Source organism: Globicephala melas, chromosome 16 (genome assembly GCF_963455315.2).
Source record: "Globicephala melas chromosome 16, mGloMel1.2, whole genome shotgun sequence".
NCBI lineage: Eukaryota > Metazoa > Chordata > Mammalia > Artiodactyla > Delphinidae > Globicephala > Globicephala melas.
In genome coordinates, this window is record NC_083329.1 from 79,512,488 (window position 1) to 79,529,523 (window position 17,036).

Here is a 17,036-nt window from a genome sequence, read left to right on the forward strand (position 1 = left end):
CCATTACGTCCCTAGATCTGCCTCTTCATGTACATAGAACAGTTAGACCCTTTCTGTTACACATGAGAGAAATCCAAGTCCAACAGGCTTCACCGAAATGGGAATTTGGAGGCCAGGTAACGGAGACGTCTTGGGTAGATGTCTTTCTCTTTCTCCGTCACCCCTCCCGTTGCTCTGTTTTGACATCACTCTCAAACAGTTCACCCTGACAGTCAAAAGATGTCTGCAGCAGCCCCACTTACGTCTTCTCTCACTCATGTCCACTGGGGATAAGATGCTTCTTTCCCATAAACCCCAATTTAAGTCTCACTCTGTATCTCCTTCGTTCTGACTGGGCCACCTGGAACCCTGAGCCCGATTACCAAGGCACGTACTTGGCTGGCGTCTGTGTTCATACACAGAGCTGGACAGGTTCCCTCTGAGAATGCACGGGGGCAGCTCTTCAGTGGGAAATTTGGAGTTGGGTGGATGGATGCCGGGCGACAAACATCGGCAGATGACACCTGGGGCCCTCCTTCTGGTTAAATGACAATTGAATTAATGACTGTGCTTCTTTAAAGAGAATAACGATCAAATTTTATAAAAGCAGCTTTCTTTTATAAATGTCCCTGTCTGTCTCTTGCATTTCTTGTATGTGAGCGTTCCGATGGACAGGGTCGTGGCCCACCAGCACCACGTGCTAAGTTCTAAGTGCCTGACTCCCTGCTCTTTCCCCAAGGTAGTTTGACAGGGCATTGGCGTTAAGAGTTCTAGGAAAGAATGGCCCATAGCCACGCACATCTCTTTCTTGTGCCTAAAGATAAAAAAATAATATACCCGTCTGCTATTATATGTCTAGACTATTACTTGAGGATATACATGTCCTCTGTTCTATTACTCTTTGAAATAAGTTAGTCCTTTCGAGGGGACTTTGTTCTGGAGTACCGTGGCCTTTCAGTGGCCCATTTGGTCATAGGAGATGTATGGTGCTTCCTGTTTGATGCTCGAGCACAAAACTCGAGTCACTTCACTTAGCAAAATTATAGCGTTGAAGCTGTTCCCGGGGCGGTTCTGGAAAAGCACTTACGGGGACGCCATCTGTTTAATTCATGCTCAGAAAAAATGGCTCAGTCCTCGGTAGAGTCAGATGATCTTCTGGATTTCAGCTGCTGTCTGACAGGCTTATGGTAGATATTCCAACAGCCTCACACTCCTCCAGACTCAGAGATGTTGAAAGCCATGCCACCCATGCACGGGAGGCTAATTTCTTTGGATTTGTAGTAAGCCTTGGCTTCCATGGGAGCGTGTGTTGTAGTGACGGTTTGGGTATTTTCGAATTGGTTGTATGAAAGAAAACTTGTGCTAAAATAGGATGACAGCAAGCGAGCTGGTTGAATTTGAATATATTAATCCCTGCATTAACATACCTGTGTGCGTGTGTCATCTGTTACTTTTTTTTTTTAATTTTATTTTATTTTTGGCTGCATTGGGTCTTTGTTGCCATGCGCAGGCTTTCTCTAGTTGCGGCGAGCGGAGGCTAATCTTTGTTGCTGTGCACGGGCTCCTTACTGCAGTGGCTTGTCTTGTTGTGGAGCACGGGCTCTAGGCACGCAGGCTTCAGTAGTTGTGGCTCGTGGGCTCAGTAGTTGTGGCTCACGGGCTCTAGAGCGCAGGCTCAGTAGTTGTGGCGCAGGGGCCTAGTTGCTCCACGGCATGTGGGATCTTCCCGGACCCGGGCTCGAACCTGTGTCCCCTGCATTGGCAGGTGGATTCTTAACCACTGAGCCACCAGGGAAGCCCCATCTGTTTCTTTAATGCTAGAGGTAAAGACACATCAGAGCAGCACACAGCTGATCAAGTGCAGTGACAGCGGGTCAGGAATTTGTAACTTGGAAGGGCCAGGGCACTCAACACCTTACACCTGCGTTCCAGGGCGCCTTTCTGTGGGAAGCAACGTCCCGGCAGTTCCTGGCCCTGAAGGAAGTGTTTTCCTGTCATAGTTACGGTGGCAGCAGCCATCGCTTACTAAAGATGTATTTTGCACTAAGCACTGTGCTAACTGTTAAATTACCCCATTTCATCCGCCCGACAAAACAGAGGTAGGTGATATTCACTCCATTTGACAGAAAAGGAAACTAAGACTGATGAAGAAACAGGCCCAACCTCAGTACCTAAGTAAGTGAACAGGGGACACTTAAATCCCACCCCCTGCACTGTCCCCCCAGCAGGGGCTGCAGCCTCAGTTCCCTGGCGCCCAGTCAGGTGAAGTGGGCCCAGGGTTGAATGCTAGGGGTGTTGGGTGCTGAGTCCTTTGGAGGGTATTTGTCCTGCCCTCAGAGGGCTGCTGCTTCTTATCTTCAGGGTGCTTATGCCAGCTTGGGAGGCCTGGGTGAGCAGATTTTCCAGGTCTTTCCACAAGGAGCTAGAAATGCCCATGTATCTGTAAAAATCTATTTTGTTTGATGTTGTTGATTTTAATTTTTTTTGAAATGCCACAGGCCACAGATGGCATGTTTGTGGCTGACCGCGGCCTGTGGGCTCCCTAAGCCCGGGCCCTCACCTGGTACTCTGAGACCAGGGTGGAGCAGCCCCCTTGCTAACACATGTGATCTCAGGGTGCCCTTATGCGGCCCCCCGCTCCTCCAGGCCCCCTTCGCAGCCCCTGCCTCACCTCTCCCCCCCCCTGAGGCCCGTGGAACCGACCTTCAGCCCTTCCTCTTCCTGGTGTCTGCCCTTCTTTGCCTAGAACGCCCTTCTCCACTCACATCTACCTTCTGGAGTTCTCTTCCTTCAAAGCACACGTTACCATCTGCCTCTTTTATCCGTCTTTCCCTTGCCCCTACCCTGGCAATAAATCCATCCCTCCATGCTGTCATCAGAGGAGTGCTTACCACATTCTCCCAGATGCAGGACACTCCCAGCTCTTCTTCCAGACTGTTCTTTTCTAAAGAAAAGTGGTCATGGCTAGGGGGCCTTGATAGCCCCCACTTAGCCCTCTGTAGGTAGGTGTTCAGTGAATAGTGCATTGAATCAAGTTAATCGTTGGAGATGACAAAGGCGGTCCGATCCGAGTTCTGGAGAGCCGGGCATTTAGGGATAGCAGGTAAGAGGCAGACAGGAGGGCAGAGGCGGTCCGTGAGGGCACTCGCGCTTTGTCCTACTTGCCGCAGGAGAAATAGGACCTCTTTGCAGAGAGAAACAGCCCAGTGAAGGTGGGATTAGCAAAAGGACATCCACAGACAACGCTCTCACCTTGCGGCTGTTGGAGGGGAAGAGCCAGAAGCAATAGCAGTTTGCCTGCTCTACATATCTGAACACAGAATGTTATCTTCTCCTTTTAAAAATGGGAAGAGGGGCTTCCCTGGTGGCGCAGTGGTTGAGAGTCCGCCTGCTGATGCAGGGGACACGGGTTCGTGCCCCGGTCCGGGAGGATCCCACGTGCCGCGGAGCAGCTGGGCCCGTGAGCCATGGCCGCTGGGCCTGCGCGTCCAGAGCCTGTGCTCCACAACGGGAGAGGCCCACATACCAAAAAAAAAAAAAAAAAAAAAAAAATGGGAAGAAACCCCTGCAAAATGACTTTTTTAACCCCTCACCGTCGAAATCAAGGTTGAGTCTCCAATTAGGTTCTCCAGTCCCGTGTTCCATTCAATGAGGAAGAAGCAATTCTCTCTGTCCACATGGGAGGCAACTGTGATGGAAGAGCTGACACTGGGGTCCACACTTCCCTGACATCAGAGGGGTCGTGTCCTGTGGCGGGAACTTGAGCTTTCGCGTTGGACTGGCCCAGGTTCCCGTTCCTGCACGAAGAGTAACTTTCGGTTTGACGTTGAGCAGGTTTACTTAACCACCTTAAGCACCGGTTTTCTAATGCATAGATGGAAATAATACTAGTAATAAGTTCAGTGGGCGGCCTTGAAAGCGAAATGTAATAGTATACGCGGCGCTTAGCACAGTACCTCTCATAGGGGGCGCTGAGAAGATGTTAGCTATTGTTAAACTGCCTCCAAACAGAAGCAGTAGGACAGTGGCTGAAGTTCGCCATGACTTCATACAGCAAAAGAGCAAAAGGCCAAGGGAAGCCTTTCCTCTAGCGCTTTTATGAGTCACTTTACGAGAATTTAAGGTGGTTCAGTACTTTGTATTCTCCTTGTCAGCCTGTTGTGTTAGAACATTTTGGCCTCTGTGGCAGGTTTACAGAAGGTAGTTTACTACTTTATTTCTGGCTTTTAATGCCATTACATTTAGAGTTCTTCTACTGTAGTAAACATAAACTTTGATTTTGAACTTGGAAGCATTCCTAGTTGGGGCAGTTTCTAAGCCCTTCGGCCATGGAAGATATTAGAAAAGCAGCCTTTTCCCTCTGAGGCGACTTCAGTGGCTAGGATTGCCTCTAACTAGCCATTAAACCACTGATTCTTACTATTGGCAAGAACGCCATTCCTCTTCGCCATTGTTAAGCCCAGTTGCCATGTGACAGTTTTATATCCCTAACTCCCAAGTATGAATAGGGAATGGTTTGCAGTGTAACTTCCATGTCTCTTTGGGGATTCCTGGAGGAAACCAGGAGAGGAAACGAATTTCCCTCCTTGGCCTCTCTGTCATTGTGGGAACCAATACATTTCTCATTGACTGCTGAAGAAATATAGGCAGTATTTTCCGGTTGTACAATAACTGTCCAGAAAGCAGGTACCTTTGGTAACACTATCTCATCTAGTTCTGCTTTCCTCAGAAACTAGAATAAGGGAATGATGGCTTGAGTTGCAGAATGTAGAATTGCTACTTAAAAAAATTTCGGAGGATAAATTCATTACCCAGGACACAGGACTGATTCAGCAGCTCAGAGCCTACGATGAGCTCATCTACCTAGAAAATCAAAGTTGAAGTAGGCCGTCTGCCTAGGAGGTTGAAGGTGAAGCTGCCTAGAAGTTGAAGTGCGTTTTGTGTCTGAAGGGTTCACTGCAGAGTGGACTTTTGTTATTTCCCCTGGAGGTCTTGCAATGAAAGCTTGATAGTTTCTGTTCTTTGTTCAGCAACGATTTACGTGTCTTTCATCTATAAATTCTTCCAAGTAACATAGAAGAGCTTTCTCTCGTAAAAGATATATAACCATGCTTTAGTGTTAGAAAACCTTTTCTAGTGTCATAAGCAATCTCATGAAGATGCACATAAAGATTTTTTTAAAATGCGTATTGTCTGCTCTCCAGTGAAATCCTATGGAAAGACATAGTATTGATATTCATTTTGAGTATCTGTTCCTCATAAAATAGGTTTGGTAGGCTACTGAAAGGAAAGACTCATTCTGGAGCAAGTTTAGTTTGCAGGGTTTTTATTGGGGGATTTTTGTGCCTCAATTGTTTCTATTTAAAGAGTAGAGTAGATTACATGGGTAATCATCTACTTATTTGTCCGGATTCACTTATTTTGGGCTTCTCTTTGTTTATGAATCGTTATAGTACATATCGAAACAGATATTGTTATGGTTATAAATTAGGCTTTTTTTTTTTTTTTTTTTTTGCGGTACGCGGGCCTCTCACTGTTGCGGCCTCTCCCGTTGCGGAGCACAGGCTCCGGACGCGCAGGCCCAGCGGCCATGGCTCACGGGCCCAGCTGCTCCGCGGCATGTGGGATCTTCCCGGACCGGGGCACAAACCCGTGTCCCCTGCATCGGCAGGGGGCTCTCAACCACTGCGCCACCAGGGAAGCCCTAAATTAGGCTTATTTTTGAAAGCTACTCTAACCTCTAAACCCATTAGGTACTATATTCCAGAGGTGGACTGAGGTGGACTTAATCTTTATGGCCTTCTCAGAGTTCTGACATTTTTGTTGACATTATTATTAGTAGCCTCTCTGACCCTGGTCTCGGTAAAGCCTCTGTTACTTACTGGGATCAGCTCTCAGGAAAGCCCTTTAAAGCCACCGTGCTTACGTGTGTACCTGGATCTCAAAGAAGGTAAGCAGGCAGAAAATTGTAAAAAATAATTACCTCTCTTAGACCTTCTTCTTAACGTTAGTCAGAAGAAATAGTGATTCCTGGTTTGCATTAGCTCAGCCAGAACGTGGGGCATGGATGTTAGTCAATTAGGTGTGCAAAATATAAAATGTTGTGAATTCTCCCAGTATCAGATATGCCCAGTTCTGTGTACCGTTCAAGCGTGAGTTGAAAACGTCAACTCCAATGATAAATATTTGAGAATATGTATGTAGCTGTCTCACTCTGTTGATTTGCATGATAGAGTTGTGTGTTACTGAGTTAATTAAAAACTTCTGGGGATTCTTGGTGCCTTTGATCACCCACATAGAGGTGGAAGTATCTGGAAAAAAGCAGGTGACCATGCAGGGATGTTCCTCTGCAGAGTTCCTGCTGTCCATGTGCCTGTGTCTTCTCTCTTGTTTTCCAGTTGTTACTATCAGATCCTTTCACTGTAGTCCTGCTTTGTTTTCTTAGACACACTAGAGAGATTAAACTTTCATCCAGGCACAGAGTCGTAAGGATGGAGAGTTTATGAGGTTGACTCTAGAAAGACTTCTGTTCTCCGAGGCACGTTCTCTGAATCCCTGGGAAGAGGCCTGCCGCATGGTGGGATTCTGTCCCTGTGGTCACAGCCCTGGCTGCCACATGATGGCAGTCAGATCCCGTGCTGGAGGCCCTCACAAGCTCCCAGGCTGGTGTTCCCTTTTTCTCAAAGGCACAGACGAATCTTGCTGTCCTATAAAAGAAGAATTGTTTGCAGGCTTTAAAACAAGAATCCCTGTTCAAATTCTAAATAACAGGTTATAGTTTCCCAAACAGTGCTGCTTTATTTAAATATCCCACATATTGAACACATGGCTGGACTTTCATCTCTAGGCTTGCTCCTCTGGGTGGCTTGTTTCCATGGCCCCCGAGTAAGCCTGGGAAACCAGGAAGGACAGGCAGAAAAAGAGAGGCCCTCTTCCTCGGGAGGGTGGATTGTAAGTTTTGAGATCCGGGGAAGATGAAGAATTTCAAGGATTTCTTTCCACATCAATGGGAAAACGCAGCAGCACATGCATTTCAGTTATTTGGTGCTTACAGAAGCTTAGATGAGTGAAGACCTGGGGAGGGCAGTGTAGCACAATGGGGTCACTGTGACTTTGAGACCCAGCTCTGTCCATAAGAAAGTGCACCATTCTGGCCCCTGGTCCATCTTTATTTCCTTCTAGTGGCTGCTCTTTTTGTAGTTTCCACCATTAATCACTATTTCTGCTGTTGCTCTGGATTCGATCTCATTTAAATAAATTTATCTCTGCTCTAGCTCTGAACCAAACTAGTTGTCCAGAGATAAACCAGAGAGCAAGAAAACCAAGGCCAGATGTGCAACTGCTGCTCTATTATAGTCAGAGTGTGATTACTACAGGGTTGGAATATTTCCATTTCCATCGGTATTTTAGAGGAAGAAATGTCTCTTGAAACTTAGCACTTTCACATTATATTTATTAATATGGGGGGAAATCTCCAGCCTTAAGTTAGTGAAACAGACTATTTTTTGAGATTTTTTTTTTTAATTGAAGTATGGTTGATTTACAAGGTTGTGCTAATTTCAGGTGGACAGCAAAGTGATTCAGTTATACATATATATTCTTTTCCAGATTCTTTTCCCATATAGGTTATTATAAAATATTGAGTAGAGTTCCCTGTGCTATGTGGTAGGTCCTTGTTGCTTATCTGTGTTTTTTTTGAGTAGAGTTCCCTGTGCTATGTGGTAGGTCCTTGTTGCTTATCTGTGTTTTTTTTTTTTTTTGCGGTACGCGGGCCTCTCACTGCTGTGGCCTCTCCCGTTGCGGGGCACAGGCTCCGGACGCGCAGGCTCAGCGGCCATGGCTCACGGGCCCAGCCACTCCGTGTCATGTGGGATCTTCCCGGACCGGGGCACGAACCCACGTCCCCTGCATCGGCAGGCGGCCTCTCAACCACTGCGCCACCAGGGAAGCCCTGCTTATCTGTTTTATATACAGTAGTGTGTATCTGTTACTCCCAAACTCCTAATGTATCCCTTCCCCCAACAGAGACTTTCTGGATGATCCTTGAGCTCACAGCCCATAGGATAACTACTATTCTCTCAGGAGAATAAGTAGCAGATAGTCTGAGAGAGATACAAGAAAAGGAAGATGGGCGGGAATTCTTGGGGGGTAGGTATAGGAAGAGCTCTGTCCACGGAGTGATTTTTTGTGACATCATAGCCTCTTTGGTTCCTGAGTGGACAAGCTGGCGCCCGTGGATTACAACTTCAACATTAGGACCCCAGAAAACTATGCCACACGAAGAAGATAAATCTCTTTATCCTCTGGAAGCAGCGTTACACGTCTCCTCCTGGCCAAATGGGAAGCCCATATACACGTGACAAGACAGGTTTTCTGGTGAGGACATACCAGTCATAAAGCTCAGGAAAGAATCTTTCTGGGACTTCCCTGGTGGTGCAGTGGTTAAGAATCCGCCTGCCAATGCAGCGGACATGGGTTCGTGCCCTGGTCCGGGAAGATCCCACATGCTGTGGAGCGGCTGGGCCCGTGAGCCATGGCCGCTGAGCCTGCGCGTCCGGAGCCTGTGCTCCGCAGCGGGAGAGGCCACAACAGTGAGAGGCCCACGTACTGCAAAAACCAAACCAAAACAAAACAAAAACAAACATGCAAAAAAATTCAGCTGTATTGACACTTCCTTTTGGACCATTTTTCCTGCCAGGAGGCCCTGGCAGGAGGAAGGTTGCTCTGAAATAACTTTGTTACACCTTCCACAGTAGTCTGTTCTTAGTTTATTTCAGTTGGCAGTAGAGGGCGCTGTACACTGTCTAGATTTTCTCACATTTCCTTACTGCTCCTGCCTGTTTATAGTCATCACCTGCATTACCTACAGTGAAGTCAGATCAGTCTTTTGGTTTTAGTGAAGTTCTGGCATTTGCTGAGTTTTAGGTTTCTCTAAATTTGTATTAACAAGATGTTTTCGATCCTATTGTATTTAGCTATGAAATGACAGAATTACAGTCCTCAGAGGTTTCTGTACAAAGTACAAAAGCTTGAATGAACACTGTCTTTATAAATCTAAATTTTTTTCTCTATTAGTGACACACATCACACCACTAGTATGGTCAGGAAGCAAAAGCACCCTTTATGGAACAATCATACAAATAATGGAAGGATAGGATTTTTAAGTTTTCAAAATCCATGTGCTTATCCCACCTGACTCATTTCTCAAACCCTGGTGTTAATGTACGATGTTTCCTAAGTGGTTCTTTACTTAGAAACCATTATTGAACGGTTATTGAAGGAGGCCTTTATTGAATGTATCATCAAATAGCATAAATGTCTCAAAAATGTAGAGAAATCTGTGTGTTTGTGAGCACGTATGTGAGAATAGTGGACGTATTTTAAACACTATTCCTGTAGAATAAGCATTTGTGTATTTGTGAATACAGTAGAAGGGAGTTGGGAAAAAGAAGGGTCTAAAAACTTGTTAGAAACTTTGTAATGAAACGTGAGATTAGAAATCAGAAGGCATTACTACTCAGCCTTAAGAAAAAGAACAAAATAATGCCGTTTGCAGCAACATGGATGGACCTAGAGTTTATCATACTAAGTGAAGTAAGTCAAAGACAGAGAAAGACAAATACCATATGATATCACTTATATGTGGAATCTAAAATATGACACAAGTGAACCTATGTATGAAACAGAAACAGACTCACAGACACAGAGAACAGACTTGTGGTTGCCAAGGGGGAGAGGGGGTGGGGGAGGGATGGAGTGGGAGTTTGGGATTAGCAGATGCAAACTACTATATATGAAACAGATAAACAGCAAGGTCCTACTATATAGCACAGGGTTGTATATTCAAAATCCTGTAATAAACTGTACTGGAAAAGAATGTGAAAAAGGATATGTTTATCATGTATAACTGAATCACTTTGCTGTACATCAGGAACTAACACAACATTGCAAATCAACTATACTTCAGTAAAAAAATAAATAAAAAAAGGAAGGTGATGACATTAGTGCAACGTCTGCATTCTTGAGGTGGCTAGCGCAGCAACACAACTAAGGAGCCCGCGTGCTGCAACTAAGACCTGGTGCAACTAACTAACTAAATAAATATTAAAAGAAAAAAGAAAAATGCTGGAAACAATAATAAGATGTGTTATTTCAGAAACAGGAAGTCCAAAGGCTTGATCAGTGCAGGGTTGATTGGTCATCAAGAAACTAGTTTCCTTCTGTCTTTCAGCTCTGCTGTCCTCGGGCTTGTCCCTCATGATGGCAGTATCGCTGCTGCAGCTCCAAGGGTTTTTGATAAACATAGCGTATAAAGGTCAGGAGAGAGATGGTCTCTTACTTTTGTTACCTTTTAAGAAGTAGAACCCTCCTACACTGTTGGTGGGAATGTAAATTGGTACAGCCATTATGGAAAAACAGTATGGAGGTTCCTTAAAAAACTAAAAATAGAGCTACCCTATGATCTAGCAATCCCACTCTTGGGCATATATCCAGAGAAAACCATAATCCGAAAAGGTGCATGCACCCCAGTGTTCATTGCAGCACTATTTACAATAGTCAGGACGTGGAAGCAATCTGGATGTCCATTAACAGATGAATGGATAAAGAAGATTCGGTACATATATACAATGGAGTATTACTCAGCTATAGAAAAGAAGGAAATAATGCCATTTGCAGCAACGTGGATGGACCTAGAGATGATCATACTAAGTGAAGTAAATCAGAAAGAGAAAGACAAATATCATATGACATCACTTATATGTGGAATCTAAAAATGATACAAATGCACTTATTTACAAAACAGAAACAGACTCACAGACTTAGAAAACAGACTTATGTTTACCAAAGGGGAAAGATGGGGGGAGGGATAAATTAGAAATTTGGGAGTAACATATACATACTACGATATATGAAATAGATAATCAGCAAGGACCTACTGTAGAGCACAGGGAGCTCTCCTCAGTATTTTGCAGTAACCTATATGGGAAAAGAATCTGAAAAAGAATAGATACATATACATATATGTCTGTAATACAACTGAATCATGTTGCTGTACACCTGAAACTAACATAACATTGTAAATCAACTCTACTTCAATAAAAAATAAATAAATTAAAAAAAATTTTAAAGGTAAAAACACTGAAAAAAAAAGAAGAAATAGAAACACTTGCTCGTGAGCATCCTTATCCACAGCTGCCTCCCCTTTGCTCTGCGGCAGCCTCTTAGGACAGCATTACGCTCCTGTGCCAGGGCTGGCCGGGGTGGTTGGCGTTCCCATGATGGGTGTGGGATGACCAGGATTTACCCCAGAGGCCAGGGAGGGACCTCATCTCTACTGAAGCACACCGTCTTGGATGATTGAATAAAACTGGAGTTCCGTGTCGAATGTGTGCAAGATGATAGCCCTTCTGCCTGAAGGTGGCATGGCACACGTAATTTTCGACTCTGAACGGCTCACGCAAGGTGACAGAGGCTTACCCGTGACCTGCGTTAAGGATCCCTGCTGCCCTTGTGTTTGCATGTAATAAGTAGATGACTTCTGGTACTTCCAGGTAACCGAAGCATTTGTTTTGCCCATCCTCAGAGACATACAGAGCAGCTCGTCCAGTACCACTTCCGAGAGTCAAGATCCTTCTTCAGGGGACCCTGTGGTCAGTGCCTTGCAACAACAGCTGTTGCTGATGGTGGCTCGGAGGACCCAGTCAGAAACCCCACGGGTACGTCCCAGCATTTTGTGAATGTTTGTGAATGTTCCAGAAGCAGGGATCCTGAAACCCGTCTCCAGGTTGGATTCCCTAATAGAATTAGCCCAGTCTTGTCCTGAATTTTACGTCAGCTGGGTTGTGGCTATATCACTTTGTGGTAGTCTACTGAACAAATGTGAAAAGAAACCTCTTAGATGACAGGTACCCTTCCGTTCATGCTAACGGGATTATTACTGTCTTAATTGCTCTTCCAAAAGCATTAGAAATTCATTTACATTGATCTTTGGTTGCCGGGAGGCACAAATCCCACGAGAGCTCACTTGGTTAGGATGGCATTTTTTCCCCCCATGGTTTGGAAAATATCTGGATTTTTGTTAATTTATTATAGCCTTATATTTTAAGCATGCAGAGATTTTTAAAGAGAATCTTGGCTTGAAGAGAGACTTTATTCTTGGAGCAAATGACATGATCATCAAGGGGCTTAAAAGATGAAGCCTTGCACTGTTTTACTAAGAGATAACTTACTGATGTCCGTTCACTTATTCACTACACCTTTAATGAGACTCTGTGGGACACAGAGCAAAGAATTCAAAGAAAAGATAACATGGGAGCAAAGACATACAACCAGTTATGAATTTAGAGCTCCAGATTCCATCAGGGCTTTCGGAGAATGAGGATGGAGAAGGCTCTTTAGGAGAAGAGACATTGGGCTAGACCTTGAAGGAAGGTGGATTTCAGTAAGTACAGATTGAAGGAAGAGGGTGATAGATGGGATACTGTCAAGTTAGTGTGAAGTTTCTTTATTGCTGTGTTTACCTTCCTCCTGACAATGTTTTGATTTCTTCTAGAGAATCTCTCACCTATAAAAAGAAATAATAGTTTTATATACGTTTTCATGAGTGCTTAACCAAATTTTTCCAAAAGATGCTTGATAGGAATCTTTACACTGTTTTTCAGATGTGCAGAAAAAATGTTGGGCTATCTTCTAACTGACCACATGTTTTTCTGGAGCCTTTATTCTTGCTGACTGGGTACGAGTTGGGAGGGCTGCATAGGGAGGACTTGAAAAAGCCAGTGAAGGGTAATCGGTGCTCTCAGGCTTGAAGGAGCTTCGGTAGGAATAAGCATTCAGTTAACTCAAAGGGTCAGTCTTCAGGGCTGTCTTCCCTTTCGTGTATTGGGTCTCTCCTACCCCTCCTCCCTTTGAAGACATCCTCAGCTTTCCAACACCCCGGGAGGCGAGTGGAGGTGAGAGGGAGCCTCTGATGGCTGAGCAGGGCTGGTCCAGCAGATGCCTGGTCCCTGGGCATGCTGGGTGGTCCTGCCCAGTTAGGGTGCAGCGCTGGGGTCTCCCACCCTCCCTTAGCCTCCAGCTCTGAGGACCCTGCATTCTGCGGCCTCCCCCTCTCCCTCAGTATCTTTCGGTTCACCAGTCTTTTCTATGTCTGCGTGTGCTCCCCTGGGCTCAGACCCCAGCTGCGCCCTCTGCACTCCGTGCCCTGTGTCCAGCCCCACCACGGCGGCCAGTACTAGTTCCCACCACAAGCCTTAGTGCAGGGGCGGCCCTGCAGAATGTGGGTTTTCTCTGAGAAACTTGCCTTCTCCTGAGACAGGCCTGGGTAAGCTTCAGCTCCCTACCACCCTTCCCCGTCTCCAGAACATCAGTACTGAACCCACAAGGAGGGGAAGGTTATATAAAAATATTCAGATAGTTTGGGAAGATGCAAATGTCTCAGATCCTGTGGGTGGCAGAATCCTAGGGAAACTAGGAATTTCGGATTGTCAGAGATGCAAATCCATTGACTTAGCGTCTGAAAAACATCCCAAGTAGAACAGAAACTCAGAGATAAGTAAATATTGCATGGATAAAACAGAAAGAGTTACACTACTCCTTATTTTACATTTAAAATTCTGTTAAGTGGCATGATTATGTAAATGAGTATATAAAAAACCTAAATTTATGTATGTATTGTTTCCCCTTTAACACTTAACCAAATTCATTGATGAACTTCAACTTTTTAAACTTTCTTAATTTTAAGTAGAATTTGTAAACAATTTAAGTTTTACTCTAGGTAGGTATAGAGGAGGGAAAATGAAGATTGCTATCCGGGCTCCTATATAGACCCTAAATATTTACAAAGGTCTCATATCGAAAAGAATTCTTTAGTTCTACTATTTAGTTTTCCAAGTTTAATTGATGTCACCAGGGAATTCAGTTAGGTTTTGGCCACGAAATAAAAATTAAGTTGGTTTCCTGGTCATGATCCCACACACATTTGGTAAAGATTTACTGTACCTTCAGCCCTGTGCTGAGGGCGAGGTAAACAGTGGGAAAGAGCCTGAGCCTCTGCCTTCAGGCAGTCTGTAATAACTGGTCAACCAGTTCAGTTCTGTAGGATGCAGCCTGTGATAAGGACAGGCTCAGGTGCTGTGGGACGCACAGGAGGCCCCAGGCAGGACGCAGGGGATCAGGAAGGCTTCCCCGGTGAGGAGAGATCTCAGCCGAAACGCGGAGGATGAGTTGAAGGTGGCAGAGAAATAACCTGGGTGTGGCCTGCAGGTGAGCTCACTGCCTGGAGAGTGGAGGCACAGGGATAGCCACAACAGGAGGAGCTGATTCTTAGATAGTCCAGCGAAACCCAGCCCTATCCCTTAGGGCTCTGCAGACTTCCCGTCCCCCCTCCTCCCTCCCTCCCCCCCTCCCTTCTTCACGGCTGCTCGAGTGCAGCATGTGTCACCTGGGACACCCTCACCACTACTTCAGTTTTGTAGGTAAGTCCATTTGTGTCGTATTTTAGATTCTACATAGAAGTGATCTCATATGGTATTCGTCTTTCTCCTTCTGACTTACTTCGCTTAGTATGATCATCTCTAGGTCCATCCATGTTGCTGCAAGGGTACCATTATTTTGAACAGTAGATCTTTTCAGGTAGCTTGGGGGAGGGGCATGGACCTTTACATTCTTTTTAAAAAATTTTTTTATTTTTAAAGATTTTTTTTTTGATGCAGACCACTTTTTTTTTTTTTTAAATCTTTATTGAATTTGTTACAATATTGCTTCTGTTTTCTGTTTTGGTGTTTTTGGCACACGCATGTGGAATCTTAGCTCCCCGACCAGGAATCGACCCCCGCACCCCCTGCACTGGAAGGCGAAGTCTTAACCACTGAATTGCCAGGGAAGTCCCCTTTACATTCTTAATGTTTTAATTCTTCCAAAGATTATTTCTGAAATGTACTATATACTTCTGTACCTTCTTTTTTTTTTTTTTTTTTTTTTTTTGCGGTATGCGGGCCTCTCACTGTTGTGGCCTCTCCCGTTGCGGAGCACAGGCTCCGGACGCGCAGGCTCAGCGGCCATGGCTCACGGGCCCAGCCGCTCCGCGGCATGTGGGATCCTCCCGGACCAGGGCACGAACCCGAGTCCCCTGCATCGGCAGGTGGACTCTCAACCACTGTGCCACCAGGGAAGCCCTCTGTACCTTCTTAAACTGAACGTGCTGATCATTATTTAAGCTGTTCTTGATAATTCAGGTTCACGAAACGGACCTTGGTATTGTGCTGTCAGTACAGATCCATATGGGGGGTGGTGAGCAAATGCAATTATCTTGTTTCTTAAAAAGGACTTGTGTTCAGTTTACACCCCGTCCCCCTACTTTTACTAATCTCTTTCTTCTGATCATAGAATAAAACTTGCAGGCCTGACTTGCAGGCAGCGTGATGTGATTGTTTTTGGGTGAGGCTTAATTAATGAATCAGAGACAGACCCGGCCTCTTGGTTAGTGTGTCTCTGTGTTTACCTAAGTCATAGATATGGAACCCCCCTTAGTCGCCACTGTGGGTCCTCACCCCTGCCAGCTCCTTCATCACTGATGGTTGCCAGGAGCTCTGCATTAGACCCCTTTATTCCTTTCTGGGGGTAATCACCTTGTTCGCTGCCATGGCTCACTTCTCTCTCTCTTTCTGGGTATATAGATGCAGATATAGACATGTTTATACTTGTGTGTATGTGTGTGTCACCGTGTTACACAGGCTGGTTGGCTTGTCTACTCCCCAGGAGTTCCTAAACCCCTTTAAGGTAGAAACTCTGTCTTGTTATTCTTTGGATTTTCAGCTTATATTACATATCATATCTGGCTTATGTAACCTGCATAATAAATATTTGTTGGATGAGTGAATAAATGAATGATTAAAACGATGAGAAAATTTTGAATTTGAGAGACTTACCTGGTGGTCCAGTGGTTAAGACTCTGCGCTTCCACTGTAGGGGGTTCGGGTTTGATCCCTGGTCAGGGAACTAAGATCCTGCATGCCACGCAGTGCAGGGGGAAAAGAAAATTTGAATTTGAAATTTATACCAGAAAACAGGCTAAGTATAATTGCTGTGATTCACTGAAACATCGAGCCCTGTGCTTCCTTGCTATTTAAAGCAAATAATGAAATTCGATGAACCTCATTTTCTGATAAAGGAAGTTGTTATGGGCTGATTTGGGCTCCCTCAAAATTCATATGCTGCCATCGTAACCCCCATGACTTCAGAATGTGACTGTATTTGGAATAGGACCTTTAAAGAGGTGATTAAGTTAAAATGAGGTCATTAGGGTAGAACCTAATCCAGTATGGCTGATGTCCTTTGAAGAAGCGGAGATCAGGACACAGATACACATAGAGGGAAACCATGTGAAGACACAGGGAGAAGACGGCCGTCTGCCAGCCAAGGAGAGAGGCCTCAGAAGAAACCACTCCTGCCAACACCTTGATCTTGGGCTTTCGGCCTCCAGAATAATAACACCTACGTGGAAGAGTTACTGTGAGGTTTAAAGATGGCAAAATTATGCCTTTAATAATCAGTGTCAATTATTAATATCATCAAAATTTTTATTAGGTATGCGGAGCTCTTGAATGTTTCAGGGAGCTTGGGGGATATACAGTTCTCCTGTCTAAGCCGCCCCATCTGTGGTACTTCGTTGTAGCAACCCTAGTAAACTAACACAGAAATCAAACCGTTTTTTCTTGGCATTAAATTCTGAGATGTTTCTTAAACAAGGATTTCCATTTAAACAGCAATAAATAGCACAATATGCCAGAATCTTTAATAAGTTTTGCAGAAAATGTAGACGTAGTCTTCCCGTGATTTTTTTATACCAACCTTCCCTAAAACTGCTCTCACTGAAGGAGAGTATTTTTCTTACTATTCAAAAGAATGCTGTCACCTTCACTGTTGCTTATCCTTGACCTGTTTACACATCATACCTGAATTCCCACATCACAGAACGGTGAACCATGCTCAGCTTGTACACGTATTTCTTACTTGCTCTCTTTATCCACGGAGCATGAGGGAAAAGGATCTCTTTT

General features: G+C 44.9%; 1 protein-coding gene across 3 annotated transcripts in view; it reads left to right on the forward strand.

Annotated features, from left to right (window-relative positions):
• PCNX2 (pecanex 2) overlaps window positions 1-17,036 on the forward strand; it is a 273,314-nt gene that overhangs the window by 41,820 nt on the left and 214,458 nt on the right. For all 3 annotated transcript variants that reach the window (XM_060285936.1, XM_030839645.2, XM_060285935.1), the window contains exon 9: window positions 11,564-11,696. In XM_060285936.1, coding sequence (XP_060141919.1) covers window positions 11,564-11,696 — 133 coding nt within the window. The remainder of the gene's footprint in view (window positions 1-11,563; window positions 11,697-17,036) is intronic.